At 40.6% G+C, this 26,826-nt stretch overlaps 2 protein-coding genes across 2 annotated transcripts in view; both read left to right on the plus strand.

Moving 5' to 3' along the window:
* The window catches only part of LOC308408215 (uncharacterized protein), a 64,381-nt gene that overhangs the window by 9,960 nt on the left and 27,595 nt on the right, over positions 1–26,826 (plus strand). The window lies entirely within an intron of this gene.
* Positions 10,539–18,449, plus strand: LOC308391907 (zinc finger protein RFP). Its single transcript, XM_080874685.1, has 10 exons — positions 10,539–10,610; positions 12,877–13,012; positions 13,230–13,294; positions 13,801–13,905; positions 14,671–14,766; positions 14,860–14,963; positions 15,101–15,209; positions 15,362–15,503; positions 15,585–15,611; positions 15,729–18,449. Exons 2-10 carry the CDS (start codon positions 12,895–12,897, stop codon positions 16,271–16,273), a joined length of 1,311 nt encoding a protein of 436 aa, XP_080730811.1. The 5' UTR covers positions 10,539–10,610; positions 12,877–12,894; the 3' UTR covers positions 16,274–18,449.

A 26,826-nucleotide genomic window follows, 5' to 3' on the forward strand; every position in this document is an offset into this window, starting at 1 on the left:
ACTTTGTCTTTAATGCTAAGCAGCAAATGTTAGCCAAGCTGGCATCATGATCATCATAATTAACATGCATGTAGCCCATCTTAGTCTACTCTTTGACAGCATCAATGAGCAGTTAGCGTGGCTGTTGTTTTTTCATTCATTCTATAGTAAAAAGTCTTCAATAACGGCAGCTAGTTTTCAAATAGTTTCATTTTAACCTGACAGAATTCACCAGGACCAGCAAAGACAAGCAGCAGTAACAGCTCTGCAGCAACGTTCAGAGAGGATGAATACGAATCAGGTGTGTACAGAGCTACGATCTAAGAGTATGACTTTGAATAGAAGCGAAAGCTGGAACTATGATCTTTTTACAGCAGCTTCTGCACAACGCTCCACCCAAAGAGCCAATAACTCAAAGTCAGACCATCAACTTTACGAGTTCCCCACCCTTCCACAGGTACAATGGATCCATTCATAGTACTTTAAAATTAGTAAACAGCAGCATGTAAATGGAATCCATATTTTACAGGTGACTGCACCTGCCAGGGAGCCTTCAGCACCACCATACCCAGGAAATGTAATCCAATCTAAGGAGGAACAAATAAAGCAACAACCATTATCACATGTATGTCACTGTTTTAGACCTTAGGACTTTAGGTTTTACACATGTTTCTTCAGTTTAAGAAACGTTTTGTCTCTCTTAGGCAGTAGACAGTAGTGCAATGACAGGATATATAAACATTGACCCATCTGCAGACTATGCAACACCAGCAGCCAAAATCAAGGAGAAGCCAAAATCACGTATGTGTGACCAAAGAAATAAAGTTTATTCAAGACAAATTATTTTTAAAAAATAATTTGGCATCATGATCATCATAATTAACATGCATGTAGCAAATTAAAAAATTTGTCTGGGAAAAAAAACATTAAAGCAATCCTTTTTTCCTCACAGCACCCCCAACCTCACAACCATCTTTCCAAAGAGCCACCAGTGACCAGCAGCAGGAATTCTCCACAGGTTTGAAGGTAGAGTCCTGTGACTTACTCAAAAAAATGTTTCGGCTTGTGCAACAAACCACCAGAGTTTGGTGTCATGAAGCAGTGTTTTGGTAAAACAAGAATAACATGTGTTTCTCTAAAAATGTTTCAGGTTAGAAGATCTGTCGGAGAACCTCCAAGTACTCGAGAACCGGAAACAGCAGAGCTGCTAGAAAAGAAAGAGACGAAGGATCAGAGACAGGTATTGAATAGACTGTACGAGGCCGACCTTTGTTCAGGCATTTAGTCAAATTTTAGCCATTAGCAGTCAACATTTGCATTACAGATGATGAGTCCAGCAACCACAAACCCAGCACCAGCAGGCCAAGCTGAGGAAAATCACACACAGAATCAAACATTTTCACAGGTACTGCAATTTAACACATTAGACTGATGACCTTTAACCCGTTAAGGCCTGAAATATGAATTGCCAGAAAATTCGACCGTATCTACAATGAACATCCACCACTGTAACAAAAAAAGTAGCTCCCCCTTTAAGTGATGAATGAGCTTTATGCATGTTTTTAAGCCAGTGTAGTCCTTTCTTTTATAAAATTGAGCCTCTTGTGACGTATACTAGAAACATTATTTTATTCATTCACTTTATTTCTGGTTGTTTTGAACGTTACGGCAAATGTTTCAATTTTAAACCTCCAGGCAAGCAAATCAGCCAGAGACCACCCGACAGCACCACCTCCGGTCCCGCCGAAGAAGAAGCATTCGGCTTTATTCAAGGAAAGGCTGGAGAGGTTCAAAGCTGAATTACAGCCAAAACTTCAGATGACAGAGGGGAAGAACTGTGAAGTCAGAGCCTGCAGACCAGAGGTAAACAGGAAGCTGTAGCATGTAGTCACCAACGGCACCTGATCAGAATTAATCTAATTAGTTTAGCTACATTTGCACTTTTAATCTAAGACTTTTTAAGCATTGTCGTTGAAAACATCTTACAAATGTTTGAGGTACAGTTTGTACTCTGAAATGTCTCAAATTTTAACAGCGATCCTCTCGTTTTTTGACAGAACGTTTCAGATGTAATGAGTGCAAACACACAAACAAGTCCTGCAGCAGCGGACGTCTCACCGAAGGACAATCCAACACAGTGTATGTGATCGTATGGTTCAGGCGATAAACATTCAGAATCAGAATACTTTATTAATCCCACAGGAAATGATGTGCCCCAAGACAGTAAGAGTAACTAACTCAACTAAATGAAATATTACAACATATAACAAAATAGCTCTACTTATAAATATCCTAGCTTATTACACAAAATTAAACATATATATAGTTGACACTGAGGTGCCCCTCTATGATTTCAGGCTAATGCATTCATGCTCAATGATGTAGCTGTTGTGTTTGTGTTTGCAGTGGATCGCGCTGCAGAGGCTGAACTCTCCACTGGTGTGAAGGTACAGAGTCTTCCATATCTCTCACTCACAGTTGTGACACTGCAGAGCGTTCTGATGGGAATGCTTGAGTTTGGTTGTCGCTATGGATGTTTTTTCAGGTGAAGGAACTCGCCCGCATGTTTTCAGCCAAGGAAACGCTGATTTCAACAAAGGAGAAACACGGAGCCAACCAAAAACCATCTCAGGTAGAACACCCTCTTATATCCAGTGTTGGGAAGGTTACTTTTAAAATGTATTCCGTTACAGAATACAGAATACATGCCCCAAAATGTATTCTGTAACGTATTCCGTTACGTTACTCAATGACAGTAACGTATTCTGAATACTTTGGATTACTTAATATATTATCGTGCTTTTTACAACAACGTGAATGTACTATTGCTGTGTGATTTATTACTATTACTGAAGGTCCGCGACTCCGAACTGTAGTAAAGGGACCTCTGACTAATACAGCGGGGTCCCTGTCGGCTCGTAGCCGAAAAATAGCTTTACTTTGTTGTGTGGATCAACTTTTCTTGCGAGAGACAGAGAGAGGCGTTGAAAGACTGCTCCAACGGAACTTATTGTTTTCGGAGGAAAACACGAACACGGTGTACAGTCGAGTCTTAATAGCTTAATTACAACTGGGCTCGTCAGGCACTCTTCTTGGCTGCAGTGGTTATTATTATATTTACATGCTTCCAGCTCCCGTTTTTCCTCGACGACAACTCCAACCTTTCCACTCCCCTTTTTCTCCCTCCTCGCGCTCACAGACACATAACGTGTATGGCAGTGCATTCTCCCTGCAACACGGACTGTAGCATTCTGCCTGTTAGCTTAGCACAACAACAACAACGAAAAGGCGCTCTCTCACCCAGGAAACACACAGTCGCAGAAAGAGAGAGAGAGCGTCGCCCTGTAACCATGGCAACCGTAACGCTGCCGCCTGGAACAACAGAACGTAGCTGTCAAACAAAACCCAAACAGTCCTGACCCGCGACAAAATGAAACAGGAAAGTACCGCAGTGTAATCCATTTATTTCAACAAAGTAACTGTATTCTGAATACCACCTTTTTAAACGGTAACTGTAACGGAATACAGTTACTCATATTTTGTATTCTAAATACGTAACGGCGGTACATGTATTCCGTTACTCCCCAACACTGCTTATATCCTCTACTACATTCCCAAGTTAGGGATAACCTAGAACAGGGCTGTCAAACATAAGGGCCAGGGTCCTGTATGGGCCTGGCAAAGACTTCAATCTGGCCCACTGGATGTTTTTGGAAAACGTGAAGGAGGTCATATATTTTAAACTTTTTATTTTATAACTACAGACAGGTCTGTGAATTATGCTACCAGAACCTTTTCTGCAATTTAGTTTTTACAATTTTCACGCAAAGAGCAGCGCTGACAGTCCTTTAACCTCGGTTTCCAACTGGGGGAAAAGGAGGAAAAAAAGGATCTTACGGCTTTGAGGTGCTCAATATGTACAGCAATTTATTTATTTACAATTCATTATTTCCTAAATGCACTCAGCTGAAAACAGAATTCAGAATGCTCTCTCAGCTTCTCGGCTCTCAAATCAATTCCTCACTGCTGCTCAGTCCTCACATTTCAAGATCCCAGTAAACAGCTGGCTCTCTGCTGGCTGCCAGCTGGAGGTTGAGAGGCTGCTGTCCATCCAGTCATCAAATACGCACTCAAAGCAGCCAATCAGCAGTCTCCACCTGTCTCAACAGTCAACACAAACCCACACATACGTTAATGGGAGGAGCCAAATATGTAAAACATGGGACATGATCATGATCACGGACCAACACCTGTGCTCGAGCCTGAAGGCTAAAATACACAAAATATAGAATCTTTAATCATGTCTACGATGACCCCCCACCCCAAACACCATTTAATGAATCACGGCTTTCTAATATGTTCATTATCTTTCAGGTGAAACTGCTGGCTCAAAGGTTTTCAGTCATTTCTGCCCAGGAAACAGCAGCCAAAGCAAAGGAGGAGCACGGGGAGGAGCAGAAACCCACACAGGTGCAGGGCGAGTGATCTGTTGCCTTTCCTCCATCAGTGGAAAAGTCATTTAGCTCTTTGATCCAGCCTGAAGTACCCAAATAACTCATGAGTGGATCCTGTTTTAGCTTCAAGCTGCTGGTTGAGCAAAATATGACATTTAAAGTTTTTATGTTGGAGTTCATTGTTTTTCTTTCTGTAGTTCAAGACTTTGTGTCCGTGTCGATGCAGCATCATCAGGCACACACTCTTTATTTACAGAACACACACATTTATAAGAGGAAAGAGTCGCTACTCTCGATGCGCCCGGCCTCAGGGTGCTCTCTCTCTCAAAGCAGTGGCTCTTGCTTCTCACTGTCAAGTATGCAGATCAGCTACAGCACCTCTGTGTGGGCATGTGTCCATCTCCAGGTCTGGGCAAACTGCCTAATAAGCACAGGTTAATTAGGGAATGCACAGCCCTAACCCTGTCCCAAATACTCCACCTACTCTCTGCATCGCACTGCACCACTCCTCCTCCTGCAGTTGAGCCAGAACCGTGCCCCTCTGCGAGCACGTTTCACAGAAAAGCATGAGCTAGATGAATCCATCATGAAGCAAACATATATCATATATGTTTGCAATATATCACAGGAGACAAATACAGGGAGCTGTGTTGAAATTCTTCATGCGTTATAAACTATTATCCACCTTTTCTGACAGATGGTGACAGATTCAAAAAGCGATCCCATTGAAATCAATTCTGCAGCAGCGAAAGCATCACTAACAGCAGAGAAGGATCCCAAATTATGTAAGTCACAATATGAGAATGTTTATATGTAAAATTGAGAAAAATACAATAAAAAACATGGCTGATGATTACTATCATCTTTTTCTACAGCTTGTGAAAATGCACCACTCTCAGATTTCAAATTTCAAATTCAAATTCAAATTTTATTTGTCACGTACACAGTCATACACAGTACGATATGCAGTGAAATGCTTGGACAACTGCTCGTGACCTAAAGAAAACAAAAAAGGAAAAGGCTATGAATAAGATAGGAAATAAATATGAAAAATTAAAAAGGGTAAATTTTACTAGGAAGGAATAAAATATAAATTAAGGTTAAAAATGAAATAACTGTACAACACAAATTAGAATGAAGGGTAAATTTAACTGGGAAAGAATAAGATAAAATATATAAATTAAAGTTGAAAATAAAATAACTGTACAACAAAATACACAATATAGAACTATATAAGAATGTATGAAGAAATATAAATAAATATATACACAATAACAGCAGCGTGATTTAAGTAATGAAGTGAAAACAATGTCCAGAAAGTCCAGTGTGTGTGTAAGAACCATATGTGTGGGTCAGTACTGTGTGGTGGTGTGATTGAGAGACCGTATCGCCTGCGGGAAGAAGCTCCTCCTCAGTCTCTCTGTGTTGGTCTTCAGGGAGCGGAATCGCTTTCCTGACCTCAACAGAGAGAACAGTCTGTTGTTGGGATGGCTGAGGTCCTTCACGATCTTCCTGGCCTTGGTCCAGCACCGCCTGCTGTAGATTGAGTGCAGGTCAGGGAGCTCGGAGCGGATGGTGCGCTCAGCTGACCGCACAACCCTCTGTAGAGCTCGTCTGTCCTGCATGGTGCTGTTCCCGAACCAGGTTAAGATGTTTCCCGTCAGGATGCTCTCTATGGTGCAGGAGTAAAAGTTCCTGAGCACCTTGGAGGGCAGTTGGAAGTCTCTCAAGCGTCTGAGGTGGTAGAGACGCTGACGGGCCTTTTTCACCACGGTGTTGATGTGACAGGACCATGACAGGTCCTGCGTGATGTGAACTCCGAGGTATTTGAAGCTGTCCACTCTCTCCACTGGGCACTCGTTGATGACGGGGGTCTGGTAGTTCCTCTCCTGCTTAGTGCTGAAGTCCACTATCAGCTCCTTTGTCTTACTGACGTTTAGAAGGAGGTTGTTCCTCTGGCACCAGTTCTCCAGATTCCTAATCTCCTTCAGGTAGGCCGTCTCGTTGTTATCAGAGATCAGGCCCACCACGACGGTGTCGTCAGCAAACTTGATGATGGTGGTGGAGCTGGTAGTGGCCACACAGTCATATGTGTACAAAGAGTACAGCAGGGGGCTCAGAACACACCCCTGGGGGGCTCCAGTGCTGAGAGTGGTGGAGGCTGAGACATGTCCGCCCATCCTTACTGCCTGTGGTCTGCCAGTTAGGAAGTTGGAGATCCACTGACACATAGATGAGCTGAGTCCCAGATGCTCCAGCTTGGTGGTGAGTGTGGAGGGAATTATGGTATTAAATGCAGAGCTGTAGTCTATGAAGAGCATTTTAACATAATTCCCCCTTCTAGTGTCCAAGTGAGTGAGTGATGTGTGGAGGAGATGAGAGATGGCATCGTCTGTGGAACGATTTGGACGGTAAGCGAACTGTAGTGGGTCCAGTGTGTCTGGTAGTGAAGAAATGATGAAGTCTCTGACCAGGCGTTCAAAGCACTTCATCACTACTGAGGTGAGGGCTACAGGGCGATAGTCATTGAGAGAAGCAGGGTGGGGTTTCTTCGGGACAGGAACAATGATGGACTCTTTGAAGCATGTGGGGATCACCAACTGAGATAAAGAGATGTTGAATATCTCAGTGAACACAGGAGCTAGCTGGTATGCGCAGTCTCTGAGGATACGACCTGGGATGCCGTCTGGTCCTGCTGCTTTCCTGGTGTTCACTCTTCTGAAGGCTCTCCTTACTTCATGCTCGCAGATGACGAGCACATTTCCGGTGCTGGCAGTATCTTCCTGTCTGCAGCCGTTAGCGCCGCTAACACTAGCATTGTTGGAGACCTTAGCTGCAGCCTCGAAGCGAGCATAGAAAGTGTTCAGCTCGTCTGCCAGAGTCACGGCCGCGTTCGTCATACCGGTTGTTGGTGCTTTATAGTCCGTTATTGTCCTTAGTCCCCGCCACAGGCTCCTAGAGTCACTCTGTTGGAGTTGTGACTCTAGTTTCCTCCCGTAGCGCTGCTTCGCCTCTTTCACCGCCCTCCGCACGTTATATGACGCGGCTTTGTACGGGTCCATGTCCCCCGTCGTAAGTCCCGTGTTGTAGGCAGCGGTGCGGGATTTCTCCTCTGTTTTGAAGGTACGACTTCCTGTACACGCACTCGTTCAGCCAGACCTTACAGCCTATTTTTTTTACTGCAACTGCTGCACCTCAATGTGTCTTTACTTCAGGAGAGGTTTTACCTGTTTTCTTTGCTTCAGGCACGTGCGGGGGGGGGGGGGGGGGGGGGTTAGAGGGGCTTGAGCACCCGCCCCCTTCCCTGATGAGCGGAGTAACAGAGTTACTGTAATCTGATTACTTTTTTCAAGTAACGAGTAAAGTAAGGGATTACTATTGCAAAAACGGTAATTAGATTACTGTTACTTTTCCGTATGAACGCTGCGTTACTGCGTTACTAAAACTGTGATTTTTTTTTGCGAGAATGTCTCATGACAGTGACGTAAGCGAGCGCCGTTAGTGACAACAGCTGTGTGCAGATCAACAATGGATCGCATATCGATTGTGGGAGAGAGTATGAGCGTGCAGCGTTTAAAGCGTGGAAGTACTGACCTTACTTTGAGTTTGATTCCATAAAAAGTGACAGAAACATTAGCGTCCATCGTGCGTGGGAAGAAAACTTATTTTTACAGCGAAAAAAAACCCTAAACTTCCAAGCAAGCACCGAGTAGCTACCACGTAATGGGAAACTCACAGAGAAACTCGCGGATTCTTCAACTGACCACAGCACACCTGCACCAGGGTAAACCTCCGCCTACCGCAGTTTTTTTTTTTTTTTTTTGCCTACCGCAGTCCTGCTTTACAGGTGAAAATAGAGCAACAGGACCGCTGAGTCTTTGACTTTATTTATTTTCTGCTGTGTTTTACTTGCATCTATTTGAAAGACTGAGTGTAAACACAAAAAATATTTTATTCTATGTGCTGGAATGTGCAGAAAATAGGTTTAAATGTTAAACTAATTTATTCAATTCAGAGAATGTTGCATATAATTAAATTTTTGCTTGATGCATAAAGTTAAAAGATTAAAACTGATAAAACAAGTTAAAAAAAGAGACTTTTCCATTTGATTACATTTTGTATGATGGATTATGTAGAAAAAGTAGAATTGGGCTGAAAGATCTATCACTTTATTACCTATTCAGGTTGTAAATCGTGTTTTTAAAAAGTAATTAAGTAATTAATTACTTTTTTCAAGTAACTTGACCAACACTGCTGATGAGTGCCCAAAGTGCCCTTTTGTTGAGGCAACTTTAAAAAAAAAAAAAGAAAAATTATATATATATATATATATATATATATATATATATATATATATATATATATATATATATTATGTGTGTGGGCGTGCAGAGTCCTCAACAATAATATTTAACTATTAATCACGGTTTTCCTAAATAAAAGGATCTGGCTTGCATCAGTCACATAATCACATTTAACCAATGATCGCTCTTGACGGCAGAACGCGCTGGTTACGAGCCGGGAACGAGCTCACAAAGAGCACGTATATATCCATATGTATATGGATTTTTTTAAATTAGTACTCTTGATATAACATTGTCCAGACATGCCTGGTAAGGACATGAGGAGGAAACAGTAGGAGCTGTGTGAGGCTACTAAAGGCAGGGCTATAACATTTTTCTGTCATCATTTTATTATAGATTAAGTGCAAGAGTTGTTAGGTGTGGATAATTAAATTATAGTTTAGTGCAATAGCAAGTTGTGCCTTGTTCTCAGATAGACAGCAAGTGGAGAGTGATATATGAAATGATGGGATGGAAGGAAGAAGAGAAGCAAAGAGTGATTCACAGGCAGAGCCTAAATTATTTCTCACAGTTTTTGTTGCCTTATGGTTCCAAGTGCTGTCACCAATCTTTGCATTTTGTTATTATCTCATGATACTTGTTTAATCAGCCACCATCTCTCCTATGGACTTTTTAATGTCTACAATCTCAGCTCAACACAGCCCTGCCCTCCAGCACTATCAGCAGCAGGAGCAGCAGAAACCCCTCAACAGCAACATTGTACCTATAAGGCAGGGGCGATTTCACAATGAACTCACCCGAAACTCTGGCTGATTGGGACCCACACCCAGTTTCACACCTTGGCTCAGGCGATTAGAGGATCATTAGGGGGTCCTTTTGTCCCTCTGTGGGGGGTTACTCCCACTAGGTTTATATCTGGGACTCTCCACCATTTGACCTTAGAACTGAAGAAGCTTCTCGGATGTGAGGTGAAACGTCTTCAAGCAACTTAAAGAAGTCCAGACGCTTTTCTTTGCAAGCTCCTTTGACTACAACAGCATTCGTTTTCATTTAAAGGCTTTATGGCTTTAATACCTGGTGGGTCGGTCTCTAGTCAAAATACTGGGCCGATTTTTTTTTTGTCCCAGCCCAGTATTTGTTACATGCGCTCAACGTTTCTTTTGTTTTGGTTTGGTTTATTTGGGTTTTTTTTTTTTTTTTTTTTTTTTACGTGTGCTCAGAGCTCACATGGCACAAAAATAACGCCATACCCTGCCTACCTAGTCCACGTAGACCGCTGGATTGGGACACAGCTCCGGTCTGCTGTCATAAGTCTCCATGTTGCTTTTGTTTCATGCTGGAAATGGGAAATAAATAAACTCATCTGTCTCTCTCTGTCTCTGTCTTCTTTATCGTCCAATTAGTCGAGCGCAGGAGGATATGATAATTACAGAGTATAGCCAGTACACTTTTTGTGTTGTTCAGCATGAAACATGAAAGAAAGACTTGCGCGAGTGTCTTTTTCACGCAAAGCCCCACACGTGTGGTAAACACCTTCTCCTTTACACTACAGTATAAAAAAAGATGTTAGTATCCGATTTACTGACAGACCAGCCATGTACAGTCACAGGAGGATCTCAGCTGTGTTTGTGTTTGTTTTCTCTTGTTTTTCTTAAAGAATTAATAAACGCAGTTCCATTTTTTTCGCGTTTGTTTGTTTCTTTTCCATGACGTTTCCAGTATTTCGCAATGATGTGTCGCAACTCTTTACAGTTGAATTTAAACGGATGGTTTCGGGAAAAAACGAAACTGGAACCGCTGAATCTTTACCAGAGAGGAGCAGAGTGTCGAGAAAGCAACAGATCGCACAGCATCGAGATACGGAGGAGAGCAGGTAGGCTGCTGGTGTTACTTTGAACTTTTTGAAACGTTTCATGATAAAAATAGCCTGACAGTCTAACTAATCCACTCACTGTCATGCCTGTATGAGCGAAAGAAAACCAGATCATATTAAAATATCACGCCTTTGTATAATATTGTGTTTTTATATGTTTTTCATTTTGTGTAGATGCTGTGAAGTCATCTTGTGTATGAATTAAAATCTAAAAAGTTCATAGTTAACAGGTAGATTGTAGTGTAGCTAAACAAAATTATAGAGACCAACTTGTGCAACACAACTCCAATTATTTATATGCGGATCGTTTTAAGATAAGGAAGCTGTCATTGTTATCAAAGTGAAGTGCAGGTTGCAGGGTGTGTGCTCAGCTACACACGAAACTTTTTTCTTTTCATTACACTGCTTTTCTTTCCATGACAGGAATAACCAAATCCAACCTGTTAATGACCCGCAAATCCAACCCGTTAACCTGCAATAGGCGAAATACGCGAAGTATATAGCTTAAACACACACACACACACACACACACACACACACACACACACACACACACACACACACACACACAAAAAAAAACAAAAAAACAAAACAATTATTACAGATGTTTTAGGGCTGTGAAGACCTTAAATATGCCGGTCTTTTGTCAGACGGGCATGAATATTTTCACACTTTTCTCTCTTGTTTAAACACCCTAGAACCTAAGTAGAAAAGATTTATGTAAATGTGACGAGCATTACGCATTCTGTACTGTAAAGGAAACGCTGCACGGAGGAGATTGATTGACAGTGGTATACAGCCAATCAGGACACAGAACACAATTGAAAGGCGTTATAGCGAGGCACAAGGATAAGGGATGAGGAAGCTGTCATGGTTATACCGCAGGTTGCAGGGTGTGTGCTCAGCTACACATGAAACAATATTTTCCCACTAGACTGCTTTTCTTTCCATTGCAGGAATAAACAAATCCAACCTGAAATGCAAACACTACTCCTATAAACTCATTTTAACTCCTTCTAGTCCAAAGTAGATTTCAGGGTGTGAGTGTTTGTGCTGTGCAAAGGATCATGTCACTTTCCAATAATCACGCGTGGTCAAACACTAAAAGGTAGTTTTATATTTATAGTTTAAGTTAAGTTAAGTTTATAAATATGTGGTTATAAATGGTTTATATATAACCATAACACAAATGTTTTATTCTTGTAGCATCAATAAAACTAATGAAATTTATGTAGATCCCTGTGTTATGGACACGACCCAATTTATTTCTACCTTTATCTTTTATTAAACATTATGTACAGTATAACCACACATAAATACATTTTTCTCCCACACCAAGTTGATTAGGATTAGAAACCACAGTGACTGTTACACACACAAATCGATCTATAGTACTGTTGTTGTACTTTATAATGCTCCTAGATTTGAATTCAGGCTGGGGATAGTGTGGAGCTTGCATTTTCCCCCCGTGCCTGCTTGGGTATTTCCTCCCACAGTACACAGACATGCTAGATCAATCGTGTTGCACGTTGTTCAGTCTTAACACCTCTAAGCCCAGGTCATTCTTGAAAAAATAACTTTCATTTCACTGAGATGCTGACCTGTCAAAATGTAATCTTACTGAGACAATACTCTCCATTTAACTTCCTGATGTCAATTGGCTTGAAAAATAAATAAATAAATATCTTGTTTGTCTCATGTGGATATGTATATTTGATATAAAGACATCAGTGTTAATAACTATGACAGCATTGCACCAAAAAAGCTATTTTTAACCTGAAACCCTTATTAAACCCATGAAACTACTGTACCAGTATGTTGATGCATGTTCAATCATCCAGGTAGTTACGTCCAGATGAAGAGAATCAACCTTTTGGGGGTACTGTACCAGTAGTATCCCTTTTTGAGTTTGGTTCCTCATGTTAGGAAAAGCTCAATACTTCAAATAATTTGGAACAACACTTACTTTTCTGAAAGTTCTAAACACTGCCACTATGCAGTCTGTGCCACGACTACTATGGTCACAAAAAACAAAATAAAAAATCCAAACGATAAAGCTCTCAATTTAAGTTTTGTTTTGTCACTATTAAAATGAAAAGAAACATAAGCAAACAGATGAAAGAAACCGCTTAACAGAGGAGTGCAGAGGTGTGGTGAAATTTAGGGAGAGGTAGACATAGAGTTAAGGATGTTGTGAAAGTAAATTTAATCATCCACTGCTTTTTTTTGATTCACTCACAAATATGTTGGCAATATTGTGTTACAGACATCCAACTTATTCAACATGAATGCACAGTGTTCCCGCTGTGGTGTCACCAAATGTAGATGCTTCAGAGGTCACCAGGGATTCAGGTTCTTTCCACCGAGCCACAATGAACCTGAAATCAATATAGAGAGTTCTGGTGAGTGCAATCGATTGTAATGTGTTTGTGCTGATGTAGGGCCAAGAGAAATATCCTCACTAACACTTCTCTTATCATCCCAGTTTACAATGAGAGGTAATGTATTTCAGCAATTTATGGAATTTAGCAGTATAGCAACCCCCACATCACATTTAAAACAATTACAACTGATAACAGACACAAAACAGTGAGCAGGGCCTGTCTTCTTTCTTTACAGTCTATGAGACTCCTCAGTCCTCTCATCAAACTACTTTGGCCCGCTTTGATGTTTCCAGAGCTCAGGTACTGCATATTTATTAAGAACCACCATTCTGATGCATGTAAAATGGACTCATACTGAAGTGTACCTTATCAAGCCAAAATAAAGCTCCTCTACAAGAGCACAAAGTGGCCAAATACATCATTTTGCTCATTTGCTAAGAATTTAACAGGCCTTTTGGCTGCATTGTTCAACAGATTCATTGTTGACTTCAAAGTAAAACTATATAAACAATAGTTTAATTCTTCTTCCGACGGTAAAGAGTATGTAATCAGTTCCATTTGTTTATTTGTCTGTCTGTCTGTTTCTTAACTAGTTTTCAAGATATCATTTTCAAATTTCTGTCATGGTAAAAACCAATAACAGCTCAAGCAGATTTCATTTTGGTGAACAGAACTTCACTACAATATATTAGGCCTTGGAGGACATGAGCACCAAGGTTGCCTAAACACCTTTCTATGACTTTCTTTGTTCGAGCTTAAGGTCAAGTTTGACCCTTGTGCTCTGTTGCTCTTGTTGTATCTTATAGGTGGCACAGTTCTTGGAGAGTCCTAGGACCGCAGCTCAGCAAGCAGCAATTGGTCTTATAGGGATAGCCTTGGAGGAAGAGAAGAAAGCCAAAAATCTACAAAAGGTTCTGCAATTTTAATACAGTTACTACAGTAACAGTTACTGTTACTAGTGCCTAGTAACAGAGTAATAATAACTGGAATTTGTCTCACTAAACCCTAAGAAAAGCTGAAAATGCTTCAAAAGGCAAAAACATCAGAAACACTGTAGCTTGTGAAATAAAGCCTTGGAGATACCTACGGCTACAGCTGTGTGTTTGCATATGGCTCAATCAAAACCACCACATCCCTCACTTTAGGCCTTTATTAATATTCACATAGGTTGGTTATATAGCCATATATTGACAGTAAAGCTATTATGAAGGGGGCAGCTATTACAGTTTTGTACCTGGTTGTAAACATGTCTTTTGTTGCTGTTCAGCTGGGCATTTTAACACTACAATCTGTCTGTTTGGACTGAATCACTTTAGGAGCGAGCCTCAAGTGGCGACTAGAGGAACTGCTGTTTCTGAGATTTCATTTTCCATCCAATATTAATCAGTTCTCCAGGTTGATTAATAACTGGGCTCTTTTTCTAGCTCCACCATGACGTTAACATTTGCAGGGTCCAGTGACATACCCTTGTTAACACTTGTTAGATGACATGCCATCGTTTTTGGTACAAGCTCAAAGCAGAAAATCTTGTAAATGCTTGCAAACCTGAAAAACACAAAACTCTCCTGCCTGCAAATCTGAGCATAACTCTAGTTGCAGACGTACAGAGCTGACATTCTTTTTTTAAACTTATTATAACTTGTAAGTATTATACGTGTCTTTTGTCCTCTTTCTAGGCTAAACATGAAAAACTGAAAGCTGATTTCGAGCAGCAAATTCATATCAGAGAGCAAAAGATGGCAGAAGTCAGATCATCAGAATTAGCCTGCAAGGTAAAGACTGTAACATATGTTTTTTTGTTGTTGTTGTTGTTGTTGTTTTTTGTTTATTGATCAAAACCCTCCACTCTGTTTGACGGCTTTCAGGCTAGTTTGGATGAAGAGTGGCTGGAAGTCAACAATTTCTTCTCCCACATAATAAATATTGTGGATGATGCTCGGCAGAAAGCCATTCAGCCTCTGAACGAAAGGTTGGTCCTGTGATGTTAAGTTACAGTTAGTCACTTAGTTTATCAGTGATGAACAGCTTAACATCACCACGGAGATCCTTTATGTTGCTATGGTGCAGTACATTTTAATAAAATAGGCTGTCTTTTGCACACTCTAGGAGATGGAAAGTTGAAAGAGACAGTCAGGATCTCCTCCAGAAGCTTCAGAGAGAACTTGATGTGCTTAAAAAGGCCATTGATGAGTCAATCAAAAACCCAGACTTGGAGGTGAGCCACAAAGGCCTGAAGTCCGTCTTCTGCTTTTTAAAAATACTGGAGCATAAAAGCACTTAAAAGAGGAAACATTTAATTTATGTGCCGTGTCAGTTCTGCTTCACTAAAATCAATAAATTTCATGGTGTCTGCACACACACAAACAGGTTTCTCCTCTAAGAGTCCTGAAGGAATCTAATGGGATAAATGACCATGTTGACACTTCACTCTCCATCGGCACACTGACAGCTACAACTTCAACCATGATGAAGCAAATTCGCGAGGAACTGGATAAACTCTCACCCATTGGTGAGTCCTTTAATTCGTCATGACTTGTGTTAAAATCTATACTTGATATACTGCATCTTACTCCGATTGCTGCTTCCACAGAATTCAAGAGGATTTCTACATTTGCAGGTGTGTATGTCAAAATAAAAACAGTATTTAAATAGAAGAACATGGTGATTGTTCTACATCTTCATTGTGAATGGACAAAAAAAAAAAACACACACACTTGTATTCTTTTGACTGCAGTGGATGTGAAGTTGGACCCAACTACTGCACACCAAAGCCTTGAAATTTTTGATAATGGGAAAAGAGTGAGAGATGGTGGAAAGACGTTGAAATATCCTGATTCTCCGCAGAGGTTTGATGTATTTGGAAGTGTCCTGGGGCTCAACAGGCTGTCCTCTGGCAGGGCATACTGGGAGGTGAAGGTCAGGAACAAGCCCGGGTGGGATCTGGGTGTGGCAAGACGTTACGCAAACCGCAAGGGGAATCTCTCGATCAATCCTGACAACGGTTACTGGGTTATTGTACATTATGAAGACCAGAACTATTTAGCCCTGGCAACACCACCCGTGAGCCTTTCACTTAAAGGAAAACCTCAGAAAGTCGGGGTGTTTGTAGATTACGAGGAAGGTCTCGTGTCCTTTTACGATGTGACGTCACAGTCTCACATCTACTCATTTACTGAGTGTTTGTTCGGTGGTGAGATCCTCCCATATTTCAGTCCACACCCAAAACAAAATGAGAAAAACAGCGATCCTTTGATTATCTCTGCTGTGAAAAAGCAGTAATAACCAAATGCACTGGATCTGGTGCAGGGAATGCATCACTGGTGAGCAATTTATTTGTTCAGGTGTTCAGTAACAGTTTAATGTTTTTCTTTGTGCAAACAGAGTTTTCTCACCTGTCTATCAAGCAGGTAAGATTGTCCAAATTTCAACAATTTTGATTTTTTAGTTTAATCTGTAGCTCTGCTCTAACAGAACGTACGTACCAGGTCCCGCCTACTATCCTCGGAAACGTAAAATAATTGGCTAGAATCTAAAGTGTATCACAGCTCAGGAAAAAAAACACCGAAATAAAGCACCAAAATGTGCGCTGCTTTTCGGTCTGGTTACTACCGTTTATGTCAGAACCGGTGCCATCATGGCGCCGGATACCAGTAACCATCCCTAAGGGTGAGACTTCATGTGTTCTCCGTCTTTGATATTGTATAAATACAAATTTCTGTAATTCTTCTGCTCACGTATCAATGCCAAAACTCTTGGATGGGACAATAACTGTCCCAAACTTCTGACCAAGTGGAACATAGTGAAAACATCTGGGCACAGTACTGAAGAATCTTTTTTCTCCTCTTTTTTTTTTTACCATGACAACAGGGCCATGCAGAGACGTTTAAAGGGGCGGGTGCTCAAAGTTAAAAAGGGGCACATTGAACCAGGCTGAATAACAACAACACACATTCATCAAGAATCTAATATGGGTAACAAGGCAAAGCACGATGACACGTCTTCCCCGTGTCTGTCAGTCCCTGCATCCCTAAATGTCTCCAGTTGTCCCAAGTTCCTTCTGACTGTCTCCTTGGTGCATTTAAACCCCTGTTGCTCCCTGTCCCTGATCGTCTGTTGTCTTCATCTCCGTTATCAGTCATCATAATTTTACCCTCTCTGTGCAAGTCTGCAAATTTCTTTATTAAATCATAAGATTCTTAAATTCATCAAGTCCCTCTGTGCCTGGGTCCTCGTCACAAAACATGACATCACTGTTTTGTACATTTTAACACAATTTAATTTAAAAATACACTCCAAAAATAGAATCTGTAACCGGAAGGTCGCCGGTTCGATCCCCGGGCTCTCTGTCCTGGCCGTTGTGTCCTTGGGCAAGACACTTCACCTACCGCCTACTGGTGTTGGCCAGAGGGGCCGATGGCGCGATATGGCAGCCTGGCTTCTGTCAGTCTGCCCCAGGGCAGCTGTGGCTACAACTGTAGCTGCCTCCACCAGTGTGTGAATGTGAGAGTGACTGAATAGTGGCATTGTAAAGCGCTTTGGGTGCCTTGAAAAGCGCTATATAAATCCAATATATTATTATTATTATTAAATAGATTGTATTCAATTAGATTAAAAAAATACATTAATATGAAAAAACAAATACTATTAAGATCACTAATAAAAAAAAAAGTCCTATCCCAGTGTACTTTCAACCAAAAGATAAATAACCAAACCACATGAACATCTAATAAAAGATATAAATATTGAAACACTGATCCAACATTATTCTTGATTGACGGAACATTTGATTTTACACTTTTAGCTGAATGTGGTTTAATATCGGCACATATGACAAAATAACCACAACCTACCTCTAGCTTGATCAGCTGCAACAGCAACAACAGTCTGTGTTTAAGTGAATGTATGGGCAATAAAGATCAGCAATAAAATATTGTGTTATAAGGGGCTTTCAAAACATATACTTTAATTATATTCCCAGTTTTTTAGTTATGTATCCCACTTAATTATTTTGGGGTGTTTTGTGGCTGTTCTTTAGCACAGACTTGTATTGTGTTTAATTTTATTTTGAAGTTTTTCACATTGCAAACTCGTCTGTATTTTTTTTATGGCAAAGCGGTGACTGAGGTCAGTCTGGAACTTGAGATAATTAAAGCAGAGCACAGACAGTTCTTGTAACTGAGTCAAGGTCCATGATTAGCTGTGTCACCACTGTCCCATAAAAAGTACACACAAATATCAAATGTACACTTTTACAGTTTCAAGGTTTCCTAAAAGCCTCAGTGTACAGAACAATGCATCATCTGAAAACAACATAAAAATGTAAACTGCTTTCCTTTCCTTATTTTGCCTTGCTTCCAGAAAAGTAGTCAACTTTCAGGCTAAATGAATGACATTCAGTGTTGTCAGGCAATGTCAAACAGCATGTAATGAATAAAATCCCTGTTTGAAAATATAACTTTTTCTCTCCTTTTTTATTCATCATGGCTGTGACCATGTTTGTGTGCCGTGATAATATGCAGTTGAATCATGTCTGGGCAAATCTATCAGGGGCGGTTGGCGGGTTTTTTTCCTCCTTCTTTTTTTTTCTTTTTTCCGGAAACGAAAGTAAAAGCACAAAACAAAGCATACCAAACATCATGTCAGCACAGAGGTAACGGTAGACAAAGGAAGAGAAGAGTGCACAGTAGAGGCACCACATGCATCCATCGCCCTGATTCTATTGTAAGTAACACAGAGAGCAGATTTATCCAGCTGATCTTTGCTATTGTTTGTTACGATAGAAAACAGAGGAGAGCAAAATCAAGAATCCACAGTGCCCTAAATAATGAGGAGCCTGTACATCATCAAGTCACAGCTTATTTCGGTGTGATGCTACAAATGGATATCTAACGTACTCCAGGAATTGTAATCAATTTTTAAAAAAGTAGAATTGACTACTTTATTGTTATTATTATTATTATTTAGTTTGTTTAAACTATGATAGAAGTAGGTGATGGAGAAGACACATGTAGAGGTTTAGCTGTAGTCACGTCAAAATTGAAAAGGGAAGTAATGAAACTGATGTTTTACGGTGCTTTCCTGTTGTCTATCATCAGACAGTTACCTGGAAGACGACCCAGTGGCTGCCTTTTGATGCCAGCCTGCTGCTTTTAATGCAGTAGGTCTGCAACCAACACAAGCCAGTTAGGTAAATAATATTAGCAATTAAAAATTTAGTTTTCTAATATTAGGGAAGTGACGACTTACAGTAGAAAAGATGGACCCACAGCAGCTGTGAATAAGGGGAAGTGTGTCACTTTCGCTACCTGAGCCGCTGCAGCTGTTGTAGCTTGGATGTTTTTAAACGTTTATATGATGATCCAGATGTTAATGCACATTTTGAAAAGAAAAAAAAAAATCATAGTTTTTGTGCGCACAACACAAGAAAATGGTAAAAGATAACTGTTCTCACATTTGAGGTAAAATGAACACTGTAATAACAATCACAGAAAGTTTACGTTCTTGATAGTGTTTCGTGAATCACTCTGTGCAGTCAGCACAGTTATTTTGAGAGCAAAAAAGGAAGTCACACAGCATCCTCTGTGTGTCTTTTGTTGTGTGTGTAATGCAGACACGCAGCAAAAATGGAGCTCCAGGTTTGTCACTCCTGCGGATGGTCCAAAGTGACAACTTACCAGGGCCTGAGAATTCACCAGGGGAAGATGGGATGCACCCCGAAGGGTGTGAGGGTTTCAGACCCTCCACAGCATTACACACAGAGCTATGTGGGACACACAAAAACTCAAATGGACCTCAGGCTAGATGTCTGCACCTCTTTCAAGATTGGTAGGTTTGTTTGTTTTTTAAATATTATGTTGTGTGAGTTCAAGATTATAACTTTTCTTTCAAACTGATAAAAACACCCCAATAGGAAAAGACCTGATCCAACATGTTCTCACTCCCAAAGTGTAACATTTTACGCTAGGTGACAAATCATATTACGCTTCTGGGCACCCAACACATCCCTATATCATGAGAAAAATGAGGAAACATGAGAACTGTTTGGAATGAATCTACACATGTACCTTTATTTTACTATCTAACACTATCTAACAGCATTAAAGTTGTGGTTAGGGTTAGGGCTGGAATACATGGTTCAAACGTCTATTACTGAGGGAGCGTCATTCTCCTGGATTTCCTCCATAACCTGGCACCTACCATAAAAACACGGAAGGTCACCTTTCGTTTTCCTCAGGAATGCCGTGGGACGTATATTATGCCTCAGGTGTGAGAACGGGATCCCATATCAGCAGATTAAAGCGAACCAAACCGGAATTAGTTAAAAAAAAATAATTTTCATTGCTATAAATTTCTATTTTTGCTTAAAACTATTTAAAATCTTCATTTGACTCTTGAATTATGTGACAAACAGAAACAACAGAATATTCAAACCTGAGCCTCCAGGTTTGTCACTGCGGATGGAACAAAGTTACGACTTACCAGGGATTAAGAATTCACCAGGGGAAGATGGGATGCACACCAAAGGGAGTGAGGATCCCCCAAAAGGAGCAGTACAACTGGAAAAATCAGTGGGAGGAGGACACGGAATACTGGAAACCAGCTAAGAAGGCGACTGTAAAGGAAGAGGTATGAGTTTGCTTTTTAGGCCAATAAATGAGTGACAGGAAGCACTTTAAGCTTTGTCCACCACCACCACCTTTTCTTTTTTTCAGAATGAAAAATAACAAAAAAATAATTTATAAAAGTAAAGGATGACTTAATGACTTTAGTTGCTTGATGTTTCGTTAAATCACGTGGTGAACAGACGACCCCGACATTTTGATAATCAAGGTCACCGAAAGTGTAGTAACTTGCAGATCCCCCTAAATGCTCCTAGCTGGCTGTGTTACTTTTGATCACTGTACAAAAACTTCCATGTTAGTGTTTTCATTACATATCAACTTTTTCTCAACTTTATCCGTCAACCTGACAGAATTTTCCAGAGTCACCAAGCGTGTACGGCTATGCCAACTCTGGAGCAACAGCCATATTCAAGGAAGAAAACAAACTGAGTATGTACGCAGTTAGAATTTAGTAAAAACATGATTCTCATACAACAAAATGTGGAGGCTAACATGGAGCTGTGTTCTTACTTACAGCAGCTTCTGCATATACACAGCACTACTCCCAAAGAGCCAGAAAGTCGCAGCATCAGCTGCAGGAACACTCCACCCTTCCACAGGTACTACAGTTATCGTTAATAATGATAGTTAGAGTTAATAGTCGGCCAATTTTAAAGTGAGTAAACAGTAACATATAAATGTAATCAATACTTTTTAGGTGAGCAGGCCTGCCAGGGAGCCTTCAGCACCACCATACCCAGGAAATGTAGTCAGGCCTAAGGAGAAAAAAGTAAAGCAGAAAACATTATCACAGGTACCTTTTTGTTTTTACAAGTTAAGATATTTTTCTTTTAAACTTTAAAAGAAAGTTTAAACGAAGAACTGTTTTCTATCTTTTAGATAGAAAACAGCAGCACGATGGTAGAATACCTGAGTGTTGACCTCTGTAGAGACTATGCAACAACAGCAACCAAAATCAAGCAGGAGCCCAAATCACGTAAGTACAAACAAAGAATTAAGTGTTACAGTTTATTCAAGACAAGCTTTGTTCAAATCATTAAGAATAGATTAAAAAAGTGTGATAAAAAATCATCTGCTCTTAATTACAGCACTTCACACAACTCCACAGCCATCTTTCCAAAGAGCCAGCCGTCGCCTGCTGCAGGAGTTCCCCCCTGGTTTAGAGGTACTGTGTTTTTTTGCTAAATAATGCTTAAGCATGTGACAAACCACCAAAGTTTACTGCTGACGCTTTTTTTAAAGTGCAATATCACTGGAATTAAAGTGTTTTCTGTATGTCAGGTACAAAGATCCTTGCCTCCAACTCCTCCACCACGGGAACAAACAGTGCTGCCTATGAAAAAAGACAGCAGGGAGCAAACACAGGTACAAAACAGATTGTTTGAAGTGTAGCTTTTGTGTTTTAGTTATCCTTGACTTCTTTAAACAACCACATAATCAGTCCCAGCTACGGTAAAACACCGGGAAAAGCAGGTAATATAGTTTAAGATTTAGCATTGCCTTTTTTTTTTTAAATTGTATTTTGCTATTTAGATTCAGGATGGAAATATCTGCTCAAATAACTTTAAAGTGATTAAATATGTCAGTGGAATCAATATTTTTCAGATGAACAGACCTGCCAGGCAGCCTTCAGCACCATCATACCCAGGAAACATAGTCAGGCCTAAGAAGAAAAAAGTGAAGCAGCAAACATTTTCACAGGTGCCTCACTTTTTTAGATTTTAAGGTTATTGTATTTTGTTTTTTCCAGTTTAAGTAACTTTTTGTCTCTCTTAGACAGAAGACAGTAGAGAAGTGGCAGGATATCTGAGCATTGACTGCTGTGCAGACTATCCAACAACAACAACCAAAATCAAGGAGGAGCCCAAGTCACGTATGTATAAACAAAGAAATTAACAAAATGTATACAAAAGAAGATGTTTTTTTTTAACCTGTCTGAAAAAACCCTCCTTTTTATTATAGCACTAGCAACCCCACAACCATCTTTCCAAAGAGCCACCAGCGTTCAGCAGCAGGAGGTAGAGTGCGGTGATTTTCTCTAAGTGTTCCAGCTTGTGCGCTAAAACAGCAGAGTTTGGTATCACGTAGCGCTGTGGTTTGAAAAAGAGGAAGAAGCTGTGTTTTCTTTTTCTATGTTTCAGGTTCCCCTGGAAGCAGCAGTGATGCTCAAAAATCAAGAGAGGAAGGATCAAACACAGGTACCAGACGGGCTGCTTGAAGCAGAACCTTTGTTTTAGTATTTAATCTTTAGCATTTCACATCTATAGTACAGTTACTGACTGCAGAACATCCCTCAGAGGAAGAGTTTGGTGAAGGACTGTCCAGCACCAAACCAACTAATCACATCATCCTCATGTACTTTGTCTTTAATGCTAAGCAGCAAATGTTAGCCAAGCTGGCATCATGATCATCATAATTAACATGCATGTAGCCCATCTTAGTCTACTCTTTGACAGCATCAATGAGCAGTTAGCGTGGCTGTTGTTTTTTCATTCATTCTATAGTAAAAAGTCTTCAATAACGGCAGCTAGTTTTCAAATAGTTTCATTTTAACCTGACAGAATTCACCAGGACCAGCAAAGACAAGCAGCAGTAACAGCTCTGCAGCAACGTTCAGAGAGGATGAATACGAATCAGGTGTGTACAGAGCTACGATCTAAGAGTATGACTTTGAATAGAAGCGAAAGCTGGAACTATGATCTTTTTACAGCAGCTTCTGCACAACGCTCCACCCAAAGAGCCAATAACTCAAAGTCAGACCATCAACTTTACGAGTTCCCCACCCTTCCACAGGTACAATGGATCCATTCATAGTACTTTAAAATGAGTAAACAGCAGCATGTAAATGGAATCCATATTTTACAGGTGACTGCACCTGCCAGGGAGCCTTCAGCACCACCATACCCAGGAAATGTAATCCAATCTAAGGAGGAACAAATAAAGCAACAACCATTATCACATGTATGTCACTGTTTTAGACCTTAGGACTTTAGGTTTTACACGTTTCTTCAGTTTAAGAAACGTTTTGTCTCTCTTAGGCAGTAGACAGTAGTGCAATGACAGGATATATAAACATTGACCCATCTGCAGACTATGCAACACCAGCAGCCAAAATCAAGGAGAAGCCAAAATCACGTATGTGTGACCAAAGAAATAAAGTTTATTCAAGACAAATTATTTTTAAAAAATAATTTGGCATCATGATCATCATAATTAACATGCATGTAGCAAATTAAAAAATTTGTCTGGGAAAAAAAACATTAAAGCAATCCTTTTTTCCTCACAGCACCCCCAACCTCACAACCATCTTTCCAAAGAGCCACCAGTGACCAGCAGCAGGAATTCTCCACAGGTTTGAAGGTAGAGTCCTGTGACTTTCTCAAAGAAATGTTTCGGCTTGTGTAACAAACCACCAGAGTTTGGTGTCATGAAGCAGTGTTTTGGTAAAACAAGAATAACATGTGTTTCTCTAAAAATGTTTCAGGTTAGAAGATCTGTCGGAGAACCTCCAAGTACTCGAGAACCGGAAACAGCAGAGCTGCTAGAAAAGAAAGAGACGAAGGATCAGAGACAGGTATTGAATAGACTGTACGAGGCCGACCTTTGTTCAGGCATTTAGTCAAATTTTAGCCATTAGCAGTCAACATTTGCATTACAGTGCATAACATCTTGCAGATGATGAGTCCAGCAACCACAAACCCAGCACCAGCAGGCCAAGCTGAGGAAAATCACACACAGAATCAAACATTTTCACAGGTACTGCAATTTAACACATTAGACTGATGACCTTTAACCCGTTAAGGCCTGAAATATGAATTGCCAGAAAATTCGACCGTATCTACAATGAACATCCACCACTGTAACAAAAAAAGTAGCTCCCCCTTTAAGTGATGAATGAGCTTTATGCATGTTTTTAAGCCAGTGTAGTCCTTTCTTTTATAAAATTGAGCCTCTTGTGACGTATACTAGAAACATTATTTTATTCATTCACTTTATTTCTGGTTGTTTTGAACGTTACGGCAAATGTTTCAATTTTAAACCTCCAGGCAAGCAAATCAGCCAGAGACCACCCGACAGCACCACCTCCGGTCCCGCCGAAGAAGAAGCATTCGGCTTTATTCAAGGAAAGGCTGGAGAGGTTCAAAGCTGAATTACAGCCAAAACTTCAGATGACAGAGGGGAAGAACTGTGAAGTCAGAGCCTGCAGACCAGAGGTAAACAGGAAGCTGTAGCATGTAGTCACCAACGGCACCTGATCAGAATTAATCTAATTAGTTTAGCTACATTTGCACTTTTAATCTAAGACTTTTTAAGCATTGTCGTTGAAAACATCTTACAAATGTTTGAGGTACAGTTTGTACTCTGAAATGTCTCAAATTTTAACAGCGATCCTCTCGTTTTTTGACAGAACGTTTCAGATGTAATGAGTGCAAACACACAAACAAGTCCTGCAGCAGCGGACGTCTCACCGAAGGACAATCCAACACAGTGTATGTGATCGTATGGTTCAGGCGATAAACATTCAGAATCAGAATACTTTATTAATCCCACAGGAAATGATGTGCCCCAAGACAGTAAGAGTAACTAACTCAACTAAATGAAATATTACAACATATAACAAAATAGCTCTACTTATAAATATCCTAGCTTATTACACAAAATTAAACATATATATAGTTGACACTGAGGTGCCCCTCTATGATTTCAGGCTAATGCATTCATGCTCAATGATGTAGCTGTTGTGTTTGTGTTTGCAGTGGATCACGCTGCAGAGGCTGAGCTCTCCACTGGTGTGAAGGTACAGAGTCTTCCATATCTCTCACTCACAGTTGTGACACTGCAGAACGTTCTGATGGGAATGCTTGAGTTTGGTTGTCGCTATGGATGTTTTTTCAGGTGAAGGAACTCGCCCGCATGTTTTCAGCCAAGGAAACGCTGATTTCAACAAAGGAGAAACACGGAGCCAACCAAAAACCATCTCAGGTAAAACCCTCTTATATCCTGTAGTACATCCCCAAGTTAGGGATAACCTAGAACAGGGCTGTCAAACATAAGGGCCAGGGTCCTGTATGGGCCTGGCAAAGACTTCAATCTGGCCCACTGGATGTTTTTGGAAAACGTGAAGGAGGTCATATATTTTAAACTTTTTATTTTATAACTACAGACAGGTCTGTGAATTATGCTACCAGAACCTTTTCTGCAATTTAGTTTTTACAATTTTCACGCAAAGAGCAGCGCTGACAGTCCTTTAACCTCGGTTTCCAACTGGGGGAAAAGGAGGAAAAAAAGGATCTTACGGCTTTGAGGTGCTCAATATGTAGAGCAATTTATTTATTTACAATTCATTATTTCCTAAATGCACTCAGCTGAAAACAGAATTCAGAATGTTCTCTCAGCTTCTCAGCTCTCAAATCAATTCCTCACTGCTGCTCAGTCCTCACATTTCAAGATCCCAGTTAACAGCTGGCTCTCTGCTGGCTGCCAGCTGGAGGTTGAGAGGCTGCTGTCCATCCAGTCATCAAATACGCACTCAAAGCAGCCAATCAGCAGTCTCCACCTGTCTCAACAGTCAACACAAACCCACACATACGTTAATGGGAGGAGCCAAATATGTAAAACATGGGACATGATCATGATCACGGACCAACACCTGTGCTCGAGCCTGAAGGCTAAAATACACAAAATATAGAATCTTTAATCATGTCTACGATGACCCCCCACCCCAAACACCATTTAATGAATCACGGCTTTCTAATATGTTCAATATCTTTCAGGTGAAACTGCTGGCTCAAAGGTTTTCAGTCATTTCTGCCCAGGAAACAGCAGCCAAAGCAAAGGAGGAGCACGGGGAGGAGCAGAAACCCACACAGGTGCAGGGCGAGTGATCTGTTGCCTTTCCTCCATCAGTGGAAAAGTCATTTAGCTCTTTGATCCAGCCTGAAGTACCCAAATAACTCATGAGTGGATCCTGTTTTAGCTTCAAGCTGCTGGTTGAGCAAAATATGACATTTAAAGTTTTTATGTTGGAGTTCATTGTTTTTCTTTCTGTAGTTCAAGACTTTGTGTCCGTGTCGATGCAGCATCATCAGGCACACACTCTTTATTTACAGAACACACACATTTATAACAGGAAAGAGTCGCTACTCTCGATGCGCCCGGCCTCAGGGTGCTCTCTCTCTCAAAGCAGTGGCTCTTGCTTCTCACTGTCAA

Source organism: Rhamphochromis sp. 'chilingali', assembly GCF_963969265.1.
Source record: "Rhamphochromis sp. 'chilingali' genome assembly, chromosome: 1".
Classification (NCBI taxonomy): domain Eukaryota; kingdom Metazoa; phylum Chordata; class Actinopteri; order Cichliformes; family Cichlidae; genus Rhamphochromis; species Rhamphochromis sp. 'chilingali'.

What these genes read in the sequence shown, in the direction of transcription:
- LOC308391907 (XM_080874685.1), top strand. Translation starts at nt 12,895, where the DNA reads ATGAATGCACAGTGTTCCCGCTGTGGTGTCACCAAATGTAGATGCTTC. An exon ending in TTGATGTTTCCAGAGCTCAG is followed by an intron (nt 13,295 to 13,800) that starts GTACTGCATATT and finishes TGTATCTTATAG; the next exon opens with GTGGCACAGTTCTTGGAGAG. An exon ending in TCAAAAACCCAGACTTGGAG is followed by an intron (nt 15,210 to 15,361) that starts GTGAGCCACAAA and finishes ACACACAAACAG; the next exon opens with GTTTCTCCTCTAAGAGTCCT.